The sequence below is a fragment of the Hyperoodon ampullatus genome, assembly GCF_949752795.1.
Source record: "Hyperoodon ampullatus genome assembly, chromosome: 10".
NCBI lineage: Eukaryota > Metazoa > Chordata > Mammalia > Artiodactyla > Ziphiidae > Hyperoodon > Hyperoodon ampullatus.
The window spans coordinates 89,512,042-89,536,247 of NC_136923.1; the positions used below are offsets into that span (position 1 = coordinate 89,512,042).

Consider the following 24,206-nt stretch of genomic DNA (forward strand, 5'->3'; position numbering starts at 1 on the left):
GAACACAGAATTTAGACCCAGGCAAATACTGGCTCAAGCCTGTCCAGTCATGGGCCAGGGATGCCACACAACTAAGCAGCAGGAAAGAACTGGATTTCCCGGAGATCAGCATGCACAGGACTGTTGCTGCCTGGAAACATTTTGGACTCCAGAGCATGCTTAGGAGTTGCTATAACAACTTCCTACGTTCTTTATATAGGGATTCATCTACAAAGAGAGGCCATCGTTCAGAAGAACTGTAAATGCATTCATGACAACACTGAACAGTTGAGGTAAAGCGGGCCAACAGGAAAGAGGCTTAAGCTAAAGATCCCCAACTAACGTGATGCAACAAACAAAACTGAGACCATGGATCCTTCCCAACCTGTTTCTCATTTCTCACAAAATACTGATTGTTCGTTTCAGGCATTAAAAACTTTAGCATCACTGGTATCAAAAATTGTTACTTTCTCCCCTTAAAATCACATCCTGATATCAGGAAACTTAGATGATCAAACAAAATACCCCTTTGCAAGCTAGCAAACAAGAAACACGGGTTTAAATTTTGCCCTATTATAAACAGCCTCACCTTGCTAAACAGAAGGATGTTTGTTAAATTATCTTTTTCAAGGTTTAAGGCTCAATACTTGATCCAAAAGTGCCCTGTCCAGCCAGATTTCTATATAAAGCTACATGTAGAAAGTAAAGATTTTCTTTCAATCAGAATAAAGAGAATCACAGATGTAGACAGTGACGGACAACATTCAGTCTTAATCAAGTCTTGCCTAGTGAAAGAAAAATTCCAGGTAAGGGACAACCTGTCTAGTTTTAACCATCTTTAAAATAAATAAATAAATAAATAAATAATTAAAAGACTAGTCCTCGAATAGTAGCGCTTTGAGCAATGAACGTAAAAAATCAAACACTGCTAACAGCACTGTCAGGAAATTCACCCTCAATTTTCCTTAATTTGGCACATATTTATAAGAAAACTAACTTCAAATATGTCATATCTTTAAAAACTACTAACACATGGGAGTGTACAATCATCATAAAATAAAGTTTTTTTTTTAAATTGACATAATTGATAATGTCCTTGCACTCTAAGATGTTCTTCCAATAAATTTCAAAAGCAACATTCATTCATCTTTCAGAAAATATACAGTTTAATTACACCAGAACCTCCCTCTAAAGCCATTCAACACAGAACAAAGCTCTGCTCTAAAGAGGTTTATTTATAGCTGAGGACAGGGGGCATGTCCCAGTGCCCAGTATACTGTCCAACATATAAGAGATAAGGGATGATGATACTTGCTGAAAAAATGGCTAAAAGGGTCTCTCTACATGGCAGTCTAATCTACAAGGTGGCTCAGGCCATGGATAACAGTGCCACTCATTTTACCTCATATTCACAATTACTAATTTAAAAACAGTCATTAATTTATTCTATTCACCACCACTGATGTTAACAAACCCTTTGTCAGCTAGTTCCAAGCAGAACAAAATACTACCCACATATAATTTCCATTCCAAGTAATAATCTAGGTCTCACCTGAAGAGGACTGGAACTAGAATGGCAGCAATAGGAATGGCAAGGAATATAATATACAATGATTTTTATTTAGTGTTTTTCAGATATGTCTGGAATGTTCTTCTCTTACTATGAATAAATATTCTAGAACTCGTCTGAGATCTAGATTCAGACTTATTCTTTCAAAAGCCTTCCCAATGAGCCCACCCAAAAATGATCCCACCTAACTATAAAGAACCATTCTAAAATCTAATAAAAATGCAGTAGGGAATATTGAAGAAATGCAGTAAAACAATCAACATAATAAGAATGAGATAAAGAAGCTAAAAAAACAAAGTCAGAGAGAAACAGGAAATAGGAATAACATTCATAAAACTGGAGTCTAACAGAAGATTTTTTTTAAAAAAGGAATAGAACCAATGTTTAAAACTAGAAGCCAAGAAAACTTTCCAGAAATAAAACAAGATCTGAATCTACATATTGAAATTCTCCCAATACCTGGGAGGATTAACCGGGAAGAATCAACTCCCAGACAGACCTTAGTAAACTCTTAGGCTTCAAAGATAAAGAAAAGATACTCAAGGCCTCCAGGCAAAAAAGATAAAATAATGAACAAAGGCAAGCAAATCTGGGATCTGATCTGGGATCAGAGTTGTCTAAAATAAAACACAATGCAAGGCAACAATAGAACAGCTTTTTTAAAGAAATTCAATGAAAGAAAGAATGAATAATGGATTTTATATCCAATCAAACTGTCCTTCAAGTATCAATGCTACATTAAAACAGTTTTAAACATACAGGAATTCATAATCCCTTCTTGAAGAATCTACTACGGAATGAGCTTAATGCACCAATGGAAGACTAGGGAAATTTCAGCAAAATAGAGTGATACATCCATTTATACATGAAACTGTAGATATGAGACTAAAATAAAAGTGGGGACATTAATCTTTGAAAGCTGAAGATCAATGTACAAATGTTACAAGTTGTAACAAAGTACAAACAGTGCAAAAAAATGTGAAGAAAAAGGAGAGGCAGTGAGAAAGTAAAATAAGTTCACTGGTTGGCAAAAGTCAGAAGTTAAACTCTTAACACTGAAGAGACGGTAAATGATTAAATAGGTAAAAGAGGAATACAGTCATTTAAAAGGTATAAAGACAAATGTAACTACTAGAATAAAAACACAAACATTCCTAAATACCATTTAGTTAATTTAAGGGAAAAAAATACATCTCATAGAGAAACACAGCAAATATAAAATAATATATACAGAGAGAGAGGATCACAAACTATCACCACAGCGACAAAATATATCAGTCATATCAACAAATGTAAAGAAGCTTGGCTTTATTAGAAGAAAAAAATTTTAAGCTCACAAAGCAAGATCCAACTCTGTTCTATACACAAGAGACATGTCTTAAACAAAGTATTATAGTTCAGAATGGCTAAATTAAAGGGACAGGCAAAGGTATAAAAAGAGAGTACAAAAGAAAACAAAGTAGAATTCAAGCTACAAGGATTAAATGTGAAAAGAGCACTTTAATTCTAAAGCCACAACTGACAACAGCATTGTAAGACAGAAATATTCATAGACCAAATAATGCTGGAACCACCCTTTTAAAATAAAGAAGGTGAGTGTGAAGGGATTTGAATCTAAAATGGAACCAGAGAATATGAAATGGAGAATCTCAGGAATGCGCCCTCAGAAGAAGGAAACTTAAAATCCAAGAGACTGATTTTTTTTTTGGGGGGGGGGAGTATTTTCATAATATCTATGTATTCACTTACCTTTCAACCTAGCCATGTCACTCTAGAAATTCATCCTAAAGACACACTTCCAATAATATAAAAATATATGTGCACAAGTTTACTTACTACAGCACTATTTGGAACTACAAGATATTGGAAATAACCTAAATGTCCACACAAGCTGAATGAACCATGATACAGCCATTCAATGAAGTTACTATTCAGTCATAAGAAAGAATGAGGATGATCTCTATCAACCGATGCAGAGTTTCCAGGCTATATTACAAAAAGTAAAGAATAAAAGAATATCTAGAATATGCTACCATTTAAGTAAAAAACAAAGGGAGACTTTAAAAATTTACATGGATTCTGCATACAGAATTCTGCATATGTATTCTGTGGGATTATGACCCGCAGAATAAATAACTATGAGTCTATACTGATATAAATGATTAAACAAATTGACAGGGAAGAAAACAACTCTTCCTCATAGTAAAAGTCCAATTAATAAATGTAGAAGACATAGTAGAAATAGAAGAATCACAACTTGACTTGTGCTTATATGTATAAAAAAGGAAGAATAAACTAGAAGCTAATGGAGACAGGTGGGATTAGGAAGAAAAGAGAGTAATGGGGATAATAAACAGGGAATTCCAGTATCTTTGGAAAGCAGCAGTTTGACCACATACTGTAAGATTCAAGACAAAAAGGACTTAAGATGTTTAATAGGATTGAACAAATAACATAAATGCATTGTAAATAATGAGAGCTGCGTTTCTCACTGTTACAGAATGAAGTTACATATAAGAAAAGGAAGGGGACTTGCCTGGTGGTCCAGTGGTTAAGACTGCGCTTCCAATGCAGGAGACTCAGGTTTGATCCCTAGTCGGGGAACTAAGATGAAGGGAGGAAGGGAGGGAGGAAGGGAGGAAGGGAGGAAGGGAGGAAGGGAGGAAGGGAGGGAGGGAGGGAGGGAGGGAGGGAGGGAGGGAGGCTAGGCTAGAAATAAATCCTACGCAGTTGAAATAGAATCAAAGGGCACAGTATGACCTCATGCTTTTTAATACATATACAGATAGATAACCAAAGCAACGAAGGTACAAGATGAGCCTGGACTCTTATGGTACCAGAAATAAGCCAACTTAGAGGAGTTTCCATTGGCCAAATCCAGAACAATTTGAGCAGTAAAAATAATGATAGCAAGGGATTATGCCCAAGGTTAGAATAAATAACCTTGACCCTATGAAGACAATATTACAAAGACAGACAGACAGATGGGAGGGTGAAGAGTGGGCTCTTCTTACAGTAAGATTCCAATTAACTAATGCAGATGGCATGATGGCAACGGAAAAATCATCACTTGATAAATACCACAGTATTAAATGTTATATGCAAAAGTAATCAACGGATGCTAAAAGTAATGGTGAAAATATGATGAGAAACAGGATATATGCATAAAACCAAAGTACCACAAAATACATATTAACTCCAAAGGGGAAGATAGTAACTATAGAGCATAAAGCTGAAAGCTACCACCTTAAGTAGATGAATTTAACACCTAGTTACTGTATGTCAAAGTTAACAACAACAACAAAAAGATTTAACAATATCCTGAATCTCCTTGGTATGACACACTGAGAAAGACACATACCTATCACTCCCTGTATTCTTGATAAAATGCATAACATCTGAATCTAATCATGAGGAAATATCAGGAAAGCTCAAATTATGCAATATTCCATAACAAAACTCACCAGCACTCTTCAAAAGTGCCAATGTCATAAAAGACAGACTGAAGAACTGTCCTAGATTGGAAGAGACTGTGACATGACAACTAAAAGCAATGTAGGATACTAAATTGAATCCTGAACCAAAAAAAAAAGACAAATTTTGAATAAGGTCTGTATAACAGTTCATAGTACTGTATCAATATTAATTTCCTGGTTTGATCATTGCATTATGGTAATGTAAGATATTTAAACGTTAGAGGAAGCTGGGTGAAAGGTCTATGGGAAGTGTTTGCACTGTTCTTGAAACTTTTCAGTATGACATCATTTCAAGATGTAAATTAAAACAAAGAAGTTTAATACTCTATAAAATTCCAGTCAAGGCATGTTTATAAACAATATTTATAATAGCCAATTATTAGGAAAAAACTCAATGTTCATCAACAGATGAGTAAATAATATTTCATGTATATAAAATAGAACATTTATGAATCCATAAATAAATAAGAGCACAAAGTAGTCTATGAATCTATAAGAATAAGGAAGCTTTATATACACCTGTAGGGAATTATTCCAGGGTACACAGTTGAAGAAAGGAGGGAAGAAGGGAAGAAGAAAGAGGGAGGAGCGATAAAGGGAAGGAGAGAGGAAGGGAGAGAGGAATAGAAGAGGCAAATTTGCTGTAACACTTTTTGCCGTTATAAACAGTGATGCAATAAATGACTTTATATCCCTGTCCTTGCAGACACGTGTTTTTATATCTACAGGAGATGGTCATAAAACACAGAATTGCTAAATCAAGGCGCATACATATTTTTAATTTTTATACTTATCAAAAAATTACTTTCCTAGAAGACTGTGGTAATTCAGACTCTCACCAGCAATAATATCAGAGCAAACATTTCCCCCAAATCTTAGGACCACCAGTTCTACTGAAAAATCCAATCTACTCAGCAAAAAAACAGTATCTCATTTTAATTTGTATTTTTCTGACCACCGGTAAGGATGAATGAACTTTTCATATTTATTTCCTCTTCCATAAGTTGCCTGTTCATACCCTTTGAAGACTTTTTAATTAAGCTGTCTCATTTATGGAGCTCTTTGATATTATTCATATATACATTTATTTATATTTTCATATGTATGTATATATATACACACATATATTATATATTTTTTAAAATCTCTATAGATTTTTTAAATCTTGTTTTGGGTGCTTCAGTCCATACGGAAATTATAATCACTAGGGGTTAAATCTATCAAATCTTTTTGGTTGTGATACTGGTTTGGAGAATGTAACTGCCATTTAGTGGGCATAAGTCAGAGGTGCTAGGTGTCTACTAAGGCACATGTCTGTCCTGTACAAAGAACTCCACATGTCCTGCAAGAGTTCTGAATCTCCCATTAAACATTCAAGTAGGTAAAAAACATATTTACATTATCTAGTCCTAGAATCTAAGGCGCATCCCTAGGGCAATGTCATTGTCGGTATTTAAGCTGTTAAGGCTATACATATATCAGATGGAATTCATTACTCTCACAATTCAGTGTAATTCTACATATAGGTGATTTCATCAGGTCTTCTGGTGTATTAGTACCTGAGTATTTATATTTTGAAATATATATTACATTACCAATGTTTCTGTTTATTTCCCCCTACATTAACTATATCCAGAGCATTGTGTTATTTGTAATAATGTGTATAGGTAAGTTATGTTATTCATGAATTTTACTAAAGGGTACTTTGCTAAACATTTGTTATACAAAAGGATCACTGGGCCTGATAAGGTTCAGAAACACTGCCGTAGGCCTAGAGGAGAAGAAAAGACTCCTCAGATTCTAGATCTTTTACCCTCCTCTCCACCCCCACGAGGACTAGAGATAAGACCCCCTCCTCTAATCCCACCTACACAGGTACACCTTCTTCCCAGGACCCAGGGTCTCAACTCCATCTGTGTTCTCCTCTAACACAGAGTTCTAAGGCTCTAAAAGATGCCCTAAGTTATTTAGCCAGTGGGACAATGAGGGGATAAGAAACATATATACTCAAGGTACCATGTGCCCAGGATTTGCTCAATAGACTATCCATCAGTTCTATTTTCGTGTTTCTTTAAAAATTATCATTTTTAAATGTAAATGATCAATGACACCAAAACCTTTGTTATTTATTAAAGGAGTAAAAACATCAAAAGAACAAATTAATCAATATTTCAACTGCAGATGACACAAAAATTATTTAAAAAGTTGACTCAAAACATTTTCTCATTTAAAGCAAAACAAGTCTTTCCCTTCAGTAACTATCATGAGCTACTGACAGGCATTTAAGGAAAGCATCAAGTTAAACGTTTTAGTTTTGCCATAAACTTGCTTATCTGATCCCTCTTAGAAAAGAAATTTATGATCTAGAAAGCACATCACTGGCTGGTACAAAGGATGAGCTGTTGATTTCTAAAACATATTGTACAAGAGAGCCTTGACATACACCTTAATTTGTATTTTTCCCAAAATAGTTTGTATCATGTGATTCTGTCATTTCTTTCTTAATGCATCTACATTCCCTCCCTCCCTCTCTGCCTCTCCGACTCCCACACACACACTCACTCTCTCCTTCTCCCTCTCTCTCCCCCCCCTCCTTCTCTCTCTCTCTCTCCCTCTCTCTCTCCCCCTCTCCTTCTCTCACACACACTCTCTTCCTTCCTCTCTCTCTCTCTCCCTCCCTCTCTCTCTCCCCCTCTCCTTCTCTCTCTCTCCCTCCCTCTCTTCCTCCCTCTCTCTCTCCCTCTCTCTCTCCCGCTCTCCTTCACTCACTCACTCACTCTCTCTCTCCCCCTCTCCTTCTCTCTCTCTCTGCCCCCCACTCTCTCCCCCTCTCCTTCTCTCACACACACTCTCTTCCTTCCTCTCTCTCTCTCTCCCTCCCTCTCTCTCTCCCCCTCTCCTTCTCTCACACACACTCTCTTCCTCTCTCTCTCTCCGCCTCCTTCTCTCACACACTCTCTCTGTCTCTCACTCACTCACCACAAGAAGAAAAACACCAAAGAATGGACCGTTACAACATAAATAAGTCTGGGCAGTTTGTAACAATGGTTCAGCAGAGTATCTCTGCAAGGACACAAAAAATGGTTCAGCAGAGTATCTCTGCAAGGACACAAAAAGACACTGTTGCAGAATGTTCAGATTGTTCACAATCTAGGATGAGGATTGGATACTCTTAACTTTCCTCTAAAAATATCCAATGGTGCCAACCTACAGAAACCCTACAGCAAGTTGTATAGGACTCTTCCCTTTGGTTAGCTTTTCACCGGGTATATTGAATTCTCCACTTTTTTTTTTTCAAGTTAAATGTAAAACACTAAGTTTCTGTCTGAGTGAAAAGAAGCATTGCTCTCAGCTGAAACAAACTTTTTAGAATTATATAAAATACTGTTTTCTAGCAGTTAAATTATAGAATGAACTGAAGTCTCAACCTTTCTTCCAATTACTTAAGACCTTCTGTGATAATTTTAAACTCTGCTTTTGCTTTCTGTCTAAATTCTTGTAAAATTTCTAGTTTCTAAACCAGGTTTATAATCATTGTTATCACAAAATGGAGTATCAGAAACAATGAGATACATACTTTCCTCATAGATCCCATTTCAAATATGGTCACTGCCGATCTTAAGAGTGGAAAATATGTGAAAATCCCAATTATCCTTTTTTGTTATTATTATCTGTATATGCAACATCTAAGCCATGAGCTTCTCCAGTGTATTTTGTTATTGTTATTATCAATACTTCATCAGAGACAGCTAGGGTAACCAAAAAGAAGAAAAGTTCTCAAATGTCAACTGTGTTGTTTCTTAAACATTCTGAATAAAGTAAACAGGAGAAAGAAGGGCCATTGGTTCACAAATATGTTGAGAATCTCATCCAATACTCTAGTCCTGATAAATGAAGAAGGTAAATAAAATACATATCTTGCCTCAAAGACTACAACCTGTAGCAGAGGCATCAAGTTAAGACCCAGTGAGCATTCTCCCTTTCTTCAGTACTGACAGAACCCCAATTCTGTTGGGAACAACAACATGACTAGTCTAAAACAAATGAAAATAAACCACATTTCCTAGCCTCCCTTACAAATAGAGGTAGTCATGTAATATGGCTCCGGCCAATGAGATGCAGACACAGGGTTCTGTGTGGGACTTCCAATGAAGTGCCTTTAAAGGAGGGACCAACTCAGCTGGCACTGTCCCATTTGGTAGTTCCTCCTTTTTGTAAAGTGCATATGATGGCTGAAGAGTAGCAGCCATTTTACATCATAATGCAAAGATCAATAAAACTTTAGAGACTTAGCCCTCACATCCTTGAGTTGGTAAACCAAAGCCAGCAACTTTCTAACTACGGACTTTGCATTATATAAAGGAAAATAAACCCCCTATCTTATTTAAGCTTCTACTTTTAGGGTCCTCTATGACATGCGGCTGAACTTAATTTCTAAGTAATGCAATCTAATAGGAAAGAGATACAGAAGAAGTTCTGTGAAAAGCTACAGAGGAAGACACTTGTTCTGACAGAGGCAGGGAGTGGAGGGGGGGTGAGGAGAAAAAACATACAGAGAAAGCAAACACATGAGTTGGTTCATTCATTTGTTCAACTCTTATTGTCAACCACTGTGTTAGGTGCTGGGATACAGATAAAAGACACAGTGGCTGTCCCTAAGGAACTCTGAAATGGGTTACAGACCGATGAAGATATGATTAAAATACAGGGTTATTTATAGGGGCAGCTACACACAGCTGTGCCGGATTGTGTCTACAAGAACTGACATCTTTTCCTAATCCCACAAAGGTAACATCCACTCATCAAAGCCTGTACCCAAAGGTGCCTCAAGGACTGCCCTCAGCCCTTGAGCTATAAAAACAGTAATAGAGGTAAACATAAGGTACTTTGAGTAGAATCTGCACCCACACATAAGACTATTAACTAAAGGCAGAGTTGCATTTTACCTGAGGATTTTGTTTATCCTTCACTGCCACCCCTTATCCAGTTTTTGATGATCACAGACAACCATTCCTTAATGCAGTCTAAGATCAACGTAACTATTTTAATATGGCCCAGAGGACACCTAAACCTAATTGTAGCCATAAATAAGGAACAGAAATAGTAAACATTTAATATTTTAATATGGTGTGCTATGGGTTTAAAGGTCATACTTTTTTATTTCATTTATTATCAGTTAATAAACAACACTACTGAGTGACCAAAAATTAAGAAAGATTATGTTTTTCACACTTAGAGCATACAAGAAGGGGAGTAAAAAAACACAAGTGTCTTTTTTTCTCTGCTGTTGTACTAACACACACACCAAGAATAAGTAGAATGTCTTTCAAACCAAAGCAATAGGAAATCACTCCTGGCTGAAAGCACAGGCTTAGATCATGTTGATTTCTTCTTTAATCCTGCTGAAGCAAGTTTCTGCATGCTTTCTGGGGCCTCCACCTACAGAGCTGTTAGGACAACAGCCAACACATATATTTAATTACGTAAGTATTCAATGCTATCAGCCAGCTGTTGCCAGTATATAATAAATACTCTGACCTCTTTCACTTACTCTCTTGCTTAAAATGCCAAAAACAAAGCAACTGTTGATGTAACAGTAATCATGAAATATGCAAAATACTATTCTCCAAAAAGATTTTTGATAGCTATGAAACTCAGTTTTGCATTTTATAATGATTTATTACATCTAAACTGCTTTTTCTGTTCCTGATTTGCAAATTAAGTAACTTATCTTACAACTGTAAATTTAACTATTCCTTCATTTTTTTTAAGTCAACCAGGAATTCAATCCTAAAATATACTTTCTCCTTTACTCCCCATCAAATTTCTCACTGGGATTTGTCATGTAATAATCTCCCTGCACTCCCATTCATCTCCATGTTTTCCAGGGATAGGGGACAAACAACTGAAGTCTGTAGCAGGAAATGGGTCAAAATCTGCTCTGAATTATGTAACTCTCACCCCTCACTTTAGGAATCAACAGAGAACTCTTCATTTATGTTTCCAGAAACCATGTTCCTCTAATACCATCATTAACCCCAGACTAGCTGACAGGGAAAAAACAATACAAAGTCCTAGCATCAACAGAAAGTAGACTAAACAGACCCACGACTTAAGACTTGAATAATATGAATTCACATATGGTAGACAGTAAGAAGACCTAACACATAAACAGCAACTTATCCAGAGAAATTTGGTCTTCATCAAATCAGCTTTCAATTCAATGCAAAACTCAGTGCCAAATATTTCCCAGGCACTGTACCAGAGACCAAGGATCCCTCAGTAAACAAGTGAGACAACACCACTGTCTGCATAGATCTTACTGTTCCACTCCTCTCTCAAAGATCCTATATCAAGCCAACCTCTCCAAAACATCTACTTCTTACCCCACCACAGCCATGTTGATTTCTTTCTCCCACTTTGGTGTTTTTAATGTTTTTTGCTCATTCATTGAAACTGGACAATCTGATACTCAAATGTAAGACAAGTGTTGTGATATTAATATAGTTATATAATTAATAATATACTTAACACAAAATAATACATTAGCAATGACTTGCTGATGCCCTGACAGCAGAATGATGCCAAGCACTCTTCCCAAAAAAGGAAGAATCAATCAATTTAACCTAAGTGTACAAACACATGTTGAGTACAACTGTGTGTGTAAAACAAGGTCTAACACTACCCGGTTTTTATCTACACCTTTGTTACCCTCTGACTCAAGATGAGATGCTTCAATTAATCCAATGGCCAAGGTCCTGAAGCAGAGCCAGCTCACTTAGTTTGGCAGGAAGAACAGGGTCCTGCCACTCACGGCTGAGCTTCTGGCAGCACGACCAAGCAATACTCCAAGGAGGGAGAAGAGTTCTCACTCCTGTTACTACCTGACTCTGGAAAGAAACTGTGGACCAACAGTGGCAAGCACAAGTTTCTTTTTTTTTTTTTTTTCGGTACTCAGGCCTCTCACTGTTGTGGCCTCTCTCATTGCGGAGCACAGGCTCCAGACACGCAGGCTCAGCGGCCATGGCTCACGGGCCCAGCCGCTCTGCGGCATGTGGGGTCTTCCCGGACCGGGGCACAAACCCGTGTCCCCTGCATTGGCAGGCGGACTCCCAACCACTGCGCCACCAGGGAAGCCCTAGCACAAGTTTCTTATCTCATTTAGGACAAGAAGGGGCAGGTTTCTTCCTAGTTTATAAGCAAAACATAAAAAGCAAAACAGCACGATTTCTTAAAAAGAGAGCCCTTTAGTACAATCTTTGCAAATTAGAATGTTCTTTCCCTTTTTAGCAAATATACAGCCTGTCTCTACAAGGGATTCACAGGTGCCTTGGGAGTCTCTTCTCAGAACAGCTGACAAGCAAGTCTTACTCCATGAACGGTATCTGTTTCCCAAGAAAAGGAAAATCATTACATGGAAGAGTCAGAGGGTCAAAGACTTCATAAAAAAGGATTTTCCTGAGGTCAATAACCTGACCTCAAGACCACAATCTAGTAGAGAGCCAAGTATGTAAACAAATAATAAAATGTAATATGCAACAATAGATGTTTGTACGGGATAAAGAAGTAGCACAGAACAGAGGGTGATTAACTCTGGGGACCCTGGAGGTAAAGGGTGGGAGTTAGAAGGGAGATAACCTTGCACACAGTATTACCTTTGATATGAGTCCCACAAGATGACTAGGTTGCCAAGTAGAATTACATGGGGTGCATGAGAGTGTGTGTGTGTGTGTGTGTGTGTGCGCGCGCGCGCATGCGTGCACGCATGGACGTGCACACATGCATGCCTTTGGGGGAAAGGGAGAGCATGTTCCAAGGAACAGGAAAAACATATGCAAACACATTATATGTCTGGAAAATCATACAATTTAGGCAAGAAGTAAAATTCTATGGAGGAGTGGTGAGAAAAGAGGCCATAGAGGTAGGCAAGGAACAGATTATTTTAAAAACCTTGTTACACTAGGAAATTATATCTTTATCCTGTAGCTGAGAAGGAACCATTACAGGGTGTGAAGGAGAGGAACGCATGAACTGGAACAGAAAAGGAGCTGAGAACAAGCTTAACTTCTACTGTAATATAAGAGCAAGAGATATTGAGGACCATAACTAAGACATTAGCAATAGGGATGGAGAGAAAGGATTAAATTCAAAAGATGTGTCTACTTCGTGGCAATCTGATGAAACATGAGAACACAGTGGTTCACTGCAAGTTCCAAGAAGCAACAAAACACTAACAACACTGGGCAAAAGTAATGAGAAGGAAGGAATCAAAGGGAGGAAGGAAAAGATATTTTAGAAGTAGAATCAGTTCTGAAGGATGGAAAATAGGGGAGGGAAAGAGGGAGTCAAAGAAAACTCCCAGACTCTCTGATAGGTGACCTTGTAACCAAACAAGATAGGCAATGCGAACAGGAACATTAGCTGGGGAAAAGGTGAGGTAGGTAATGAAGAAGCTCTGACACGATGATTTAAAGTGTCAACTTTAAGGGGCATCTAAATGGAAAAGTCCAGAAAGCAGTTGGACATACAATGGACATACAAGTTCGGTTCTTGGAAGGAGAGAACAGGGTCAGAAACAGAAATTTGGGAGTGATCAACACACAGATAGTATCTAAACAGTGAAAGTAGATGAGAAATGGTAGGAGGAAAGTAAACTCATGTTAAAAATAGCACTGTTTGGAGAAAAACAATCGCCTTAGACAAAACTTAATTGACAATACCTATTAAGTCAAACAGTACAATATTTTGAACTAACTTTCCATATAGAGGGAAACCTTTAAGGTGGGAAAGGATAGCTGGAACCATGAAACTGTGACTTGTAAATGACACTTGAAACAATAACATAAAAGTGCTACTGAACTAAAGCCATTTCATACTAGAAAAGCCAAAATTAAAATGTCTAAGTTTTAAGAAAAAATCCACAACCTACAACATTAAAAAATAAGTTTAACAAAAGAACTTGCGTTATCTAACCTGTTTCTTGAAAAAGGCCAAACTAAAACCTAGTATTATTTTTTATCTCCCAATGCCAATTTTTTTAATTAAAAAAATAAAGATAACCTGATTACTAACAAATCTAGTTAAAGACAGAACCAGCCGAGTCTTTTTCTTTTTTTAAACTGTATAATTACTAACTGAAAAGGAAAGCACTTCTCTGTTTGTAATAAGTCAGCTTTTTTGAAGGCAATTTATTTCACAAATTCAAGTTGAAATAATATTCTGATGCCTCCCCCAACTTCAATTTACAATGAAGAACTCAAAGTTAAATCCACATAAAGCAAAAAATCTTTTCATACTAAGAGTGAACATCCAATAATTTACTTGATCAACAGAATGCTATTTCTAAAAAGAGCTCTCCTTTAAACAGAAGATATCATACAAAGCAGGTTATCCTCTGTCTCAACATACACTTTTCTTCTTTGTCCATTTCTCCTTATATTTCCATTGTTCTTTCAAGTAATTTCATTGAGATATCTAAACCATCCCTTCAACATTACCATTTATTTCGACAGGCAAAGGTGGTTCAAAGAATGAGTGACTCGTCTATCTACTATCAGTGTGGCTAAACCACAGTGCCCATTCGGGTTAGTAACGCACAAGGTCAAACAGAGGTTGACAGTCCATGATCAAAGCAAGCTGGCTATTCTTTCTGTCATTTATATAGAACACACAAGACGTGTTTATCTTCACCAGCCTCTGAATGACCTCCTTTAGGTGGCATGGAAAAGATCCCACATTTCTATAAAGCACTAACCAAAGGAGTTTTCTTATTTGATACTCTCATTAAGAGCAAATTTTATTTTTTTTGAAACTTTTGATCTTTTTCGTTTACTCAAGAACCCCTCAAGTTTAAGGCCATATTGTCTAAATCAAATTGGTTTAATGGATAAAACAAGGACAGGGCAACTGGCAAATGCTCAAGAGGAAAGAGTATGCACACAACAGGCTGCCATCACAAAACATGGGGCTCATTAGAGATTTTTTTCAAAGTTAGTAAAGGCAATAGCATTTAACATTTCAAAGTTCAAAAGGCAGCCCAAAAAATCATTCTTAACTCCCTTTTTACTACTTAAAACTCCTACTGTTTTATCAATCTGAACATGAGTAATACAAACACTATAAAGCCTTAGTAATCAGATCAACTAGTAGAAAGTACTGAGCAGTACAGCCTACGGATCAACACGTATGCATTTTCATGCCAGGTATGTAACTTGGACTAGATTAAGGAATTATTTAAAATAGAATGATTTACTATCAGCATTAGTGTATAAAATGAAAATTTCCAAATAATTTTAAGCCAATATTCTCTGTGACCAAGGTTAAATAATACTCCCAATATTTTTTATACTGTGAAGTTGCAAAACTAATACTTTTGACCACCACCACCAAGAGAAGAAAAAAAAAAAAAAAAAAGGCCCTGGCTGTCTTGTCACAAATCTTATGCATTGACATGAAAGATAGTAAATCCCTCAGTTTTCTTTCTTTTCACCTGTTAAAACAAGAGGGTCCTACTGCCTTGTAGCTCAAGAGAAATAAAATGAATTGATAATAGACAAACAACTATTAAATATCAAAAATACACATGGCACGGAGAACTACGTTCAATATCCTATGATAAACCATAATGGAAATTATATAAAGAAAGAATGTATATATATGTATAACTGAATCACTTTGCTGTACAGCATTAATTAACACAACACTGTAAATCAACTATACTTCAATAAAAAAATTTCCACAGTCGAAACAAAAAAGAATACACTGGGAGAGAGACAAAAGCAGATGATTAGAAATGATGGCAAACACTCAGAAATAAGTGGCAAAGTGAAGCAATCATTATTTGTAGGGGGTTCAGGTTAGAAAAAAATAGCCCCCAGCCCATCCTGAAAATGGGTGAATATGAGCATAATGCATTAGGTGCAGCTGAACAAGGAGAGATGAAACACCCTATCAGGGTCTCCTTGAGTTTAAATGTTGCCTCACTGTCATGGGGGAAAAAATGCATGCTCGTGAGGAGGCTGAAGGGAAAGGATGGAGCTAGAGGTTGAGAGAAGACAAACGTGTCGCATGACTGAATGTGTAATAAAGTTTATGAACTATTTTTCTTTGTTTTGCTTTGTTAGGAGAGAGTGGTGAAAGGAGGGGAACATTTAAATAAAGCAAAATGCTTGACAAGAGTAGGTAATCTTTCACTGAAAGTCTTTAAATGTATAAATGTCACTTGAATTTGACATTTTCTCAATGTTAATTGTTACTGTGCCTTCTACAGGATTATATTTATTCTGGAAACAAATCCAACGTTAGCTTAGGTGGTATGTTAACAAGAACTAGTTGTGATTATCAAAAGCTTTCAAAGCCATTTAAAAAAATACTTAATCACCTATAATACTGTTTTTAAATTTTCTTTCAAGCAAGCAGAATAGTGCATTAAAGGAACCTGCGCTCTCTACCACTAGCGTCGTAGTGTTAAAATGACAAACATATCTTAAGTGATTACCTCACTTAATCTTTCAAACACTGTATCATTACCTTGAACCGCATTCACAACAGTTTATATAAGAAAACCCATTGACACAAGTTATATTTGAGTTTTTAAGTAAACTTTTAGAAACAGTCTAGAAGTGTATCCGTTAATCACATTTTAAAATTGATAATCACACAAACTAAATTCTCTGGGGTTTGTACTTAGAGGCTATCAGTAGCACTAAAATATCTTTGTATCTTATGCCTCTCCTATAGGAGAAAAAGTAGATAATCAGGGAACATGATAGACTTCCCATAAAAGGCATTCTTTGAAAATAAGCAGCACCTGGTAAACATCATGCTCTGCTCTTGGTTTAATTCTCCCTTCTTCTGGTCCTAACCATGACCCTAACTCCCCTGTTCCACCTCACATCACTACCACCCTCCTAAGCCTCCCACCATCGTTCAGGTAACAACTCTTCTCTGCTCCTTCCATGATTTCTGAGTTGAGGAAACCATCATATTCAACTATCGCTTCTATGGAAACAATACAAAATCTGTACCTCTAGTGTTGCCTCTTTGATACCTGCCTCAACTCTGTAACTGCTTACCTGACTTCTTTACCTGGTATTAAATTTAACATCGCACAGGTTCTAGTGAGACTACCTAGGTTAACATCCCACCTCCACCACTTATAAACTCAACAGTTTTAGAGAACTTCATCTGCAAAACAGATGCTTCTTCATCTGTAAAACAGAAATAAAATTGGAACCTACAACTCACTGGTAGACTGCAAGAATTAAACTAGATAATATCTAATTGATGTAAAGCACTTTGAACAGTGCCTGCCACATAGAAGACACTTGATAAAAATCAAATATTATCCATTACTTTGTTATAATATTTAGCTGTAACTTCAAATACAGCATGTTCAAAAACAAAAACATGTCTTCCTTCAAACTGGAGAACAAAAAGGCACTAGCACTATCAAACATCTAGACTTATTATAAATCTATGCTAATTATGACTATGTCAGGTAAGCAGTAGTAGAATAAGCACCAAAATAAAGAAACAGATCAGTGGAACCAAACAGACAGCCCACGGACAGACCCAACCATCTATGGACACTCAGCCTATGACAGAGTGGATAATATACAGATAAAAGGAGAAAGGACAGGTTTTCAAAAAATAAATGCTACTGAAAACATATTTAAAGAGCCATTTCACAGAAAAGGAAAATCTAAATGGCAAATAAACATATAAAAAGATGCTCAACATCACTAGTAATCATAGAAACACAAATTAAGACCGCATTGAGATACCACCTCCACCACCAGATTGGTAAAAATTTACAACCCTGACCATATCAAGTACTGGCAAGAGTGGAGAACAACCACACCCATCCATGACTGGTGGCAGTGAACGCCAGTACATCCGTTGGGGGAAAAGTTCATCATTATGTAAAAGTTTGAATATGCACATACCTGTGACCCAATAATTCCTAGGTACATATCCTAAAATAACTCTTGCACATCCACACCAGAAAACATGTTCAAAATATTCAGAGCAGCAGTGCTCGTGAAAGCAAAACACAGGAAAAACTCAAAACTCTTTCAATAATAAAATGGATAAATTGTGACAAATGTCATTCAGTAAAATACTATGAATGGCCAGTTATTTTACATCCATCAATATGGATAAATCTAAAAGCAAAATGTTAAGGAAAAGAAGCAAATCTCAGAACACAAACAGTATAAGTCCAATATATAAAGTTTAAAAGAGGGCAAAACTAAACAACACATTGTTTAGAGAGATATTTAATAGATGATAAATTTACTAATAAAAAGAAAGGAATGACCCACAAAAGTCAGGATAAAGGTTACATCTCAGGGATATGACTGACTGAAAGAGGGACAAGGGGGTAGTTTCTAAGGTCTCAGCAATGCTTTATTTCTTATGTTGGGTGGTAGATACTAGGCGTTAAGTTTGTTAACCTTATTTAAACTGTACATGTTTCATAAACTCATTTATGTATGATATATTTCACAATAAAACCAATGTGGTGGGGGTTGAGTTTGAGAGTGAAGTCAGGAAATGAAAAATCTTAAGAAGTCTCTCGAGGGACTTCCCTGGAGGTCCAACGGTTAAGATTCCGTGCTTCCACTGCAGGGGGTTTGATCCCTGGTCCAGGAACTAAGATCTCACGTGCCGTGCAGCACGGCCAAAAATTTTAAAAGTCTCTCGGGGAAGGCAAGAAGAAAAATAGGACTGGAGCTAAAAGGGGTGTATGGGGCTGAGTAGAACTGAGTTTGTTTAAATACCAGTGAAAAGGCACCAATGGGGTTGGAGAGATGAAAACAGAGGTGAATGAGGAAATAATTTATAGAATGAAGGTTGTAAGAAGTGGATGGAGTGGGTGGAGTAAGATTCAGAGATGTGAAAAAAAAAAGATACTTCTTTCACTGTAACTTGAGGAACAATTCAAGAACCACGGATTACATGCCTGCTCCCCCAATAAACTGTACTTCCCTTGATGGCCAGGCATTATTAGAACAGTGCTAATGGACAGGGAAGAGAAAGAGGTCAGGACTGCTTTGGATAGTTTCAAAAAGTAGAGACTGGATTCCCTGAGAAAACTTTGTTGTTAATACTTGACAGATATTCAGATCACCTATTAGCTAACTTCACAAATACTCAAATACCTATTAGAAAAGTCTACCTTAAAGTTTCATTCCTTATCAGATAAATTCAAAACAGTAGAATGCCCAAAGTCCAACTCATACTTTTGTTGATAACATACTGAGTATCTGTAATGTTAGGAATCTTTTAAAAGCTAACTTCCTGAAAATTAATTCTTACATCACTTATAAAAGATAAGAAAAAAATCAACTTCCACTTACTTAATTGAGTTTCTAAAGTGGTCTTCAGCCGGATTTTTTACAGTACAACTATTCAGGAGCCATAAGTCTGCCTCTGATGCATTTTCTATTAAAAAGATAAATATGAAAAAGAAAAGTAAGTATCACATTTAATCAGCCAAAAATATCCAAGTGCTTACTCAGATGGCACTGGGACTGCAGGGGGAGAGGAGAGCGAGCTGGTGGGCAGAGTCAAGTAAACAGGCAACTACAATATAGTAGATAACTGCTTCAATATGGAAACATTGGTGAGAAATAAATATTAAAATATATAACCTGTGCTATTATCTTCTCATTTAAAATATAAAGAGGATAAGCATTTTCTTCAAACATTTTGAATACTTGCGAGTATTTAATACTTCCAAAAACTAAAGTGAAACTGGCCTAATCTTACCTCTGAATATGAAATTAATTGCCCCTTTTTAGGCTGTGTGTTAATATTTTTCAAGCACATGTATTATACACTGAATATTCTTCAGCTTGAGATGTTACTAAAAATATTGTTTGTCTTCTTTGAAAAAGTTAATGACTTACATCAAAGTGAGTCTTTTACTCCTCACTAATTTGATTAGATACTGTTATACACTATAACAAACTCACTAGCAACACAACAAATTACCCAAACCAAACCCATCACATTTATCGAAATGAATATGTATGTATGTAGGTAGGTAGGTATGTATGTATGTATGTATGTATGGTTGCACTGGGTCTTCATCGCTATGCACAGCCTTTCTCCAGTTGTGGTGAGCGGGGGCTACTCTTCGTTGCGGTGCATGGGCTTCTCATTGCGGTGGCTTCTCTTGTTGCAGAGCACAGGTTCTAGGCACGAGGGCTTCAGTAGTTGTGGTATGCAGGCTGCAGTAGTTGTGGCTCGTGGGCTCTAGAGCGCAGGCTCAGTAGTTGTGGTACACGGGCTTAGGTGCTCCGCGGCATGTGGGATCTTCCCGGACCAAGGCTCGAACCCATGTCCCCCCCACCCCGCATTAGTAGGCAGATTCTTAACCACTGCACCACCAGGGAAGTCCCTGGAAATGAATTTATAAATGCCTGAAGTGCTTGATGCTATTCCAACAACCTTGCTGCCTAAAAGGACTCACACATTAAAACAGGATTACCACAATGAAAGGAAAACCAAAGTTGAAAACTGCAGCACCTTCAATGGTATTTCAACAAGAACAGAAGCAGAGGTCAAAAGACATGAAGAACTAAGGACATATGGATGTCTGTGTGTACATCCTCTACCTGGGAATGGAGCTTCCAGTGAGAGCATTACATGAGACGGATGGTGAGCACATCCAAGCTTCTAGTAACTTGGCAAAACGTTTCCCCCCAACATTTTACTATAAAAATGGTAAATTTTTTACAAAGAGGTAAGATCCACAAATTCTTGAAAAGGAAAGCTCCTCATTACTATACATCAGCTGAATACTAGGATCCCTCCTAACTTGTCTCCCTCCTTCCATTCATACTCCCCACCCCAACCCAGTCGTCTATTTTCCCACCCAGCAGCCAGAGTGGCCTTTCGTAAAACAGCGATCTGATTACGCCACTTGCCTGCTCAAACTTGGTAATGACGAGTATTCACCTACCTCTTCTAGTTCCCTCCAAATCAGTCCCCACGATGCCACCTAAGAGATAATCCTCTAGCAGCAATCTGATCATAGTACCTTTTCAATCTTACAGTGATTTACAATTGGTAGTCAAGACCTATCCAGATCTCCACCTCCTCAACTGCAATATTCATTTCTCCCTATATTCATCTATCCTTCCAGCCACACCAAACCAAATTCCTCAAGCTTGCACTATTCCATCTGCCTAGAATACCTTTATTTTCTTCACAGAATGACAGCTCATACCCCTTTCACCTGCCTATCCACCTGGCTAACTCCTTTTCATCCTTCAGTTTCAGCTTGATGTTTGTGAGATGCCCCCTCTCTGCACTCCCACGGTAGACTGTGTCTAGACTATTCTTGCACTTTACAATTCTGTATTAAAATAATTCATTTTTTCAGCCTGTCTTTATTACTATTTAAGAGATACTGAAGACAACATTTTTTTCTGCTGCTCTCTGAATGTCCAGGGCCTAACACGGTGATGGGCACAGAACAGACATTCAAATAACCATAGAACACTAGACAATGTACAAGTAGGTACAAGAAAAAAGATGACAGAGGGATAATGTGTGGGACCACGTGCATATGGTTTGTTAGATGCCATCTACCAATTTCCTAAAGCTCTGAAGGCCATACCAATCCTCTGAAATAAACTCCAAGAAAGCCATCAATTTATTTAACAAATATTTAGGGCTGAGACTTTATCTTATTCACAGCCATATCCCCAGCACTTATTACAGTGCCTCGTACATGGTAGATATTCATTAAATAAGTATTTACTGAATGGAAGTTGAATTTTGAAAGACAAAGCAATACTATGCGCAATGTATTATGCACATAAGAAAAAGTCATGGATGTCTGTTAGCTAATGATAAAAATACAGAGATACAGACTTACTTCAAACAAACAAACAAAAATCAAAAGAGAACTATCTCGGCTTCCCTGGTGGCGCACTGGTTGAGAGTCCGCCTGCCGATGCAGGGGACACGGGTTCGTGCCCCAGTTTGGGAAGATCCCACATGTGGCGGTGCGGCTGGGCCCGTGAGCCATGGCCGCTGAGCCTGCGCGTCCGGAGCCTGTGCTCCGCAGCGGGAGAGGCCACAACAGAGAGATGCCCGCGTACCGCAAAAAGAAAAAAAAAAAAAAAAAAAGACAGAACTATCTGTGCCAGATGCCAACTTTGTATCCTGGCACATTCTTCCCTTCAGTCACCGTAAAATCATCAGACAACTCTCCCCATACTTCAACAAAAGCCCTCTCAAGGAGAACTCCAGCAATAAATAAGGCATATTGTTCTAAGCTGTCTGGAATTTTGCCAATGTTGAAATGTACTGACTTACAAAATAAAGTGAATACTGCTTGGTGATCCAGTAATTGCAATCAACAGGAATCCTGTGAATATACCAAAATGCCCACAAAATTACCTAACTTTTTGGTAACCACCCCCAAAAAGACAATGTCCCTTCTCTGATGAACACAGGAGTTTCTTATCCAATTATTTCTGAACTCAGTTTTGTGCTAATATATCTTACTTAATATTGTCAAAAGATTGTTCTACTTATGAGCATAAATCAGTCAACTACCAAAACACAACGAGGATTTACTATGTGTCAGGCTCTGTTCTAAGTACTAGGGATGTGAGAGTGAAACCAGTTTCCACCCTCAAGGAGTTTACAGCCTTAAAGAGGAAGTCTGACCAAAACAAAAGACAGAGAAATAAGCAAGATAATTTCAGGTACCAATCAATGATATTAAGATGATTAAAGAGAATAATGAACAGAGAATAATTGTGGGGTTGCTGGTCAAAATAAGTCTCCCTTGGGGGCTTCCCTGGTGGCGCAGTGGTTGAGAATCTGCCTGCTAATGCAGGGGACGCGGGTTTGAGCCCTGGTCTGGGAAGATCCCACATGCCACGGAGCAACTAGACCCGTGAGCCACAACTACTGAGCCTGTGCATCTGGAGCCTGTGCTCCGCAACAAGAGAGGCCGTGATAGTGAGAGGCCCCTGCTTGCCACAACTAGAGAAAGCCCTCGCACAGAAACGAAGACCCAACACAGCCAAAAAAAAAAAAAAAAAAAAAGTAACAAATGTTCAAGTACAATGGTGTCAAAAAAAAGTCTCCCTTGGAAGCTTAAAACTGAGTTGAGACTTAAACAATGGGAAGGAATCTGCCACACAAAGATCAGAAGAAAGAGCATTCCAAGGAGAAAATAGCACAAGTGCAGAGGCCGTGAAACAGGCCCAAGCTTGCCATGTTCCAGTAACAGAGAGAAGACCAGTGTGGTTGGACCCAGGGAGAGAAAGGTCTGAGAGGTAGGCAGGAACCAGATAATATTGGCAAGTTAAGAAAATTACATTTATTCTAAGAGTAATGAGAAGTCACCACTGGGTTTCAAACATGAACTAATTCCTACTTCAGAAATCCCATTCTGGAAACACTGTGAATAAAAGTCTGTAGATGGGGTAAAAGCAAAAGAAGTGGGGAAAAAAGTAAAGGCAAGAAAATCAGCTGGAAGCTGATACACTGGTCTAAGGGCAAGCGAAAGACCGTGGAAACCTGGACTGGGATTAGAGCAATGGCGAGAATGAGAAGTGAATGGAGGCATGTTTTGGAGGCAGAATTAAAGAATTCACTGTTAGATGAGGTATAAGTCGTGCAAGAAGGCATCATGTAGGATCCCTAAACACGTGGAAAAGATGCTGGCCTGAGCATCCGTTACTGAAGTGCCATTTATTGAGATGAGGGAGGTTTGGAAAGGCACGGACTTGGGGGACAGAGAATCGATAGTTCTGTTGTGGCCATGTTTTGTTTGAGATCCCTATTAAATGTCCAACTAGAAATACTGATCAGCCATTTGTATATATGAAACCAAAGCTCACAGGAGTCTTCCAGGCTGGAGACACAAATGGGAGAATCTAAACCCTAAAAAGATATCTGAATTTATAGGAATGGATGTGCTCACCTAAGGAGAGAATATAGGGTGGGTGGAAAAAGGAGAGAGAAAAAGCAGAAGACAGAACATCGGGTTGTTCAAAGGTCTGATGGAGTTGAGATGAGAAAAGGACGTGGAAAAGGAACAGCCAATAAGGTAAGGGAATAAAAACTAGGGAGCATGGTGTCATAGAAATCCAGAGAAGCAAGTACTTTAAAAAGAAATACTCAATTGTGTTAAATGCTAAGAG

The 24,206-nt window shown here is 37.7% G+C and overlaps 1 protein-coding gene across 1 annotated transcript in view; it reads right to left on the reverse strand.

Moving 5' to 3' along the window:
• The window catches only part of CDKAL1 (CDKAL1 threonylcarbamoyladenosine tRNA methylthiotransferase), a gene marked incomplete at its 3' end in the record, with an annotated part of 656,191 nt that overhangs the window by 533,647 nt on the left and 98,338 nt on the right, over positions 1–24,206 (reverse strand). Inside the window, exon 5 of the mRNA XM_079712248.1 lies at positions 19,389–19,473. Coding sequence (XP_079568374.1) covers positions 19,389–19,473 — 85 coding nt within the window. The remainder of the gene's footprint in view (positions 1–19,388; positions 19,474–24,206) is intronic.